Source organism: Austrofundulus limnaeus, unplaced genomic scaffold, assembly GCF_001266775.1.
Source record: "Austrofundulus limnaeus strain Quisiro unplaced genomic scaffold, Austrofundulus_limnaeus-1.0 Scaffold190, whole genome shotgun sequence".
NCBI classification, from domain to species: Eukaryota; Metazoa; Chordata; class Actinopteri; order Cyprinodontiformes; family Rivulidae; genus Austrofundulus; species Austrofundulus limnaeus.
Genome location: NW_013952592.1, coordinates 712,844 through 714,464, shown reverse-complemented (window position 1 = coordinate 714,464; position 1,621 = coordinate 712,844). Strand labels below are relative to the sequence as shown.

Genomic DNA, 1,621 nt, shown 5'->3' with positions numbered 1-1,621 from the left:
TAAATAATCAGTGCTGAACCTGTTGCATGTTGAATTAACAGGATTTTAGGACGTAGAAAAATTCAGAAAGACCACCACGGGTTCCTGAAACTCGCTGCAGGTTAAATTTGCAGTTACAGCATGCATCAAACTCTTTAAACAAGTTCCATATAGACTGGCTTTTCATTACAAAATGCAATGCCTTAGCTTTTACTAGAAGAAAATTCAAGAATAATGTACGACTTTCCTAGAGCGCCATGCTTACATTCACTCAGGTAACACTTTTACCAGTGTTGTTTTATAAATGTCWTACATCTGTTTTAGCAGTAAGCTGAAAACATCACAACACCAGGTTTTCATACTAAAGTCCTTTATACAGTCCTATTGTAAGAAAAAAACGTTGTTAAATAACTTTTTGGCTCTTTGATAATCGGAAATTGGTAAAAAAAAATTATATTGCATAATTTTAGTTTGATATGTAAGTGCATCTATTAATAATAAAACAACCGATTAGTTTTTTTTATAATGAATGTAAAAAAAAAGTTCACTTACCTTTAAAAAGGACAAACCCAGTTAAATAATTCATTATTTAACAGACTTGCTGAAAACTGTTGTCTGGCGCTATCTAACGACAGAAAGCTGAAGTGCTAAAAATTAAGTTTTCATGTTTCCAAAAGGAACTCTGTTTCTGCATAAATTATCAAGCGTATTAATCTAAGTAGTATTTTTATAGTTAGATATAGAGTGAGATTATAAAAGAAGATTTGCTAAAGTGATCATGGGGGTTTGCATCGATTACCTTTCCTCGAAGATGCGGGCATCGACTCGTCGGGTCTGCTACACAGCGGACAGTGCGGTCCCCGGTCCGCCAAGTTGACGCCGCCGTCGCCGCCGATTTCTCCTTAGTGGCGTGGTCTTTTGTCGCCAATTTTCCTTTTTCGTTTGCACATTATTTTTTCAGTTCCATTAAATCTGTCAAAATGGGCAAGAAGGAGGAAGAGGAGATTATCAGAATCGCGAAGAAGATGGATAAAATGGCGCAGAAGAAAAACGGGGTGAGATGTCTCAGAGGATTGAGTGCTGTGTTAGCCGAGCATGCTAATGTAGCTAACTTCTGCACTAAATGGGATGTCAGATTATTCAGCTCAGGCTAGTTTAGCATCTTTGCAGTTCAGTCATTGTCAACAAACTCTGTGTACTTACCGAGGTAGTATTTGTCAGYCACTCACAGAAGTGTCTCTACTAACAAAATTGACTGATAACACCATAAACTTTATGCCTAATCTGTTAGCTGTAAATAATTAGCTCTCGTTCACTCAAGTCCTTGTTTACGTTAGCTGAAGTTAGCCAAACAGCAACAAAACATCATGCAGCGTGTTGTCTCTTTATCTAAATATCAGCTTGAGGAAACATACTTAGTCGATTTTAAATGGTATTCTTCAGATTTATGTGATGTGGAGATTGTCTTTAACACTTTTTAGCCGCCTAGCAATGAATAGCGTATGTAATAATATGTATATACGTCTGTAGCGAAGTAAATTAATACACTCATTGGTTTCTAGATTGATATTTTTTGTTTTATTACGGCAAAAGCTTTGTTTACAAAGTTTAAAATGCGTGCGCGTGTGTTATTATTATTATT

General features: G+C 36.1%; 1 protein-coding gene across 2 annotated transcripts in view; it reads left to right on the top strand.

The window, feature by feature from the left end:
• Positions 1-866: 866 nt before the first annotated feature.
• The window catches only part of tcea1 (transcription elongation factor A (SII), 1), a 10,463-nt gene continuing 9,708 nt past the window's right edge, over positions 867-1,621 (top strand). For both annotated transcript variants that reach the window (XM_014018371.1, XM_014018370.1), the window contains exon 1: positions 867-1,034. In XM_014018371.1, coding sequence (XP_013873825.1) covers positions 960-1,034 — 75 coding nt within the window. In that variant the 5' untranslated portion in view covers positions 867-959. The remainder of the gene's footprint in view (positions 1,035-1,621) is intronic.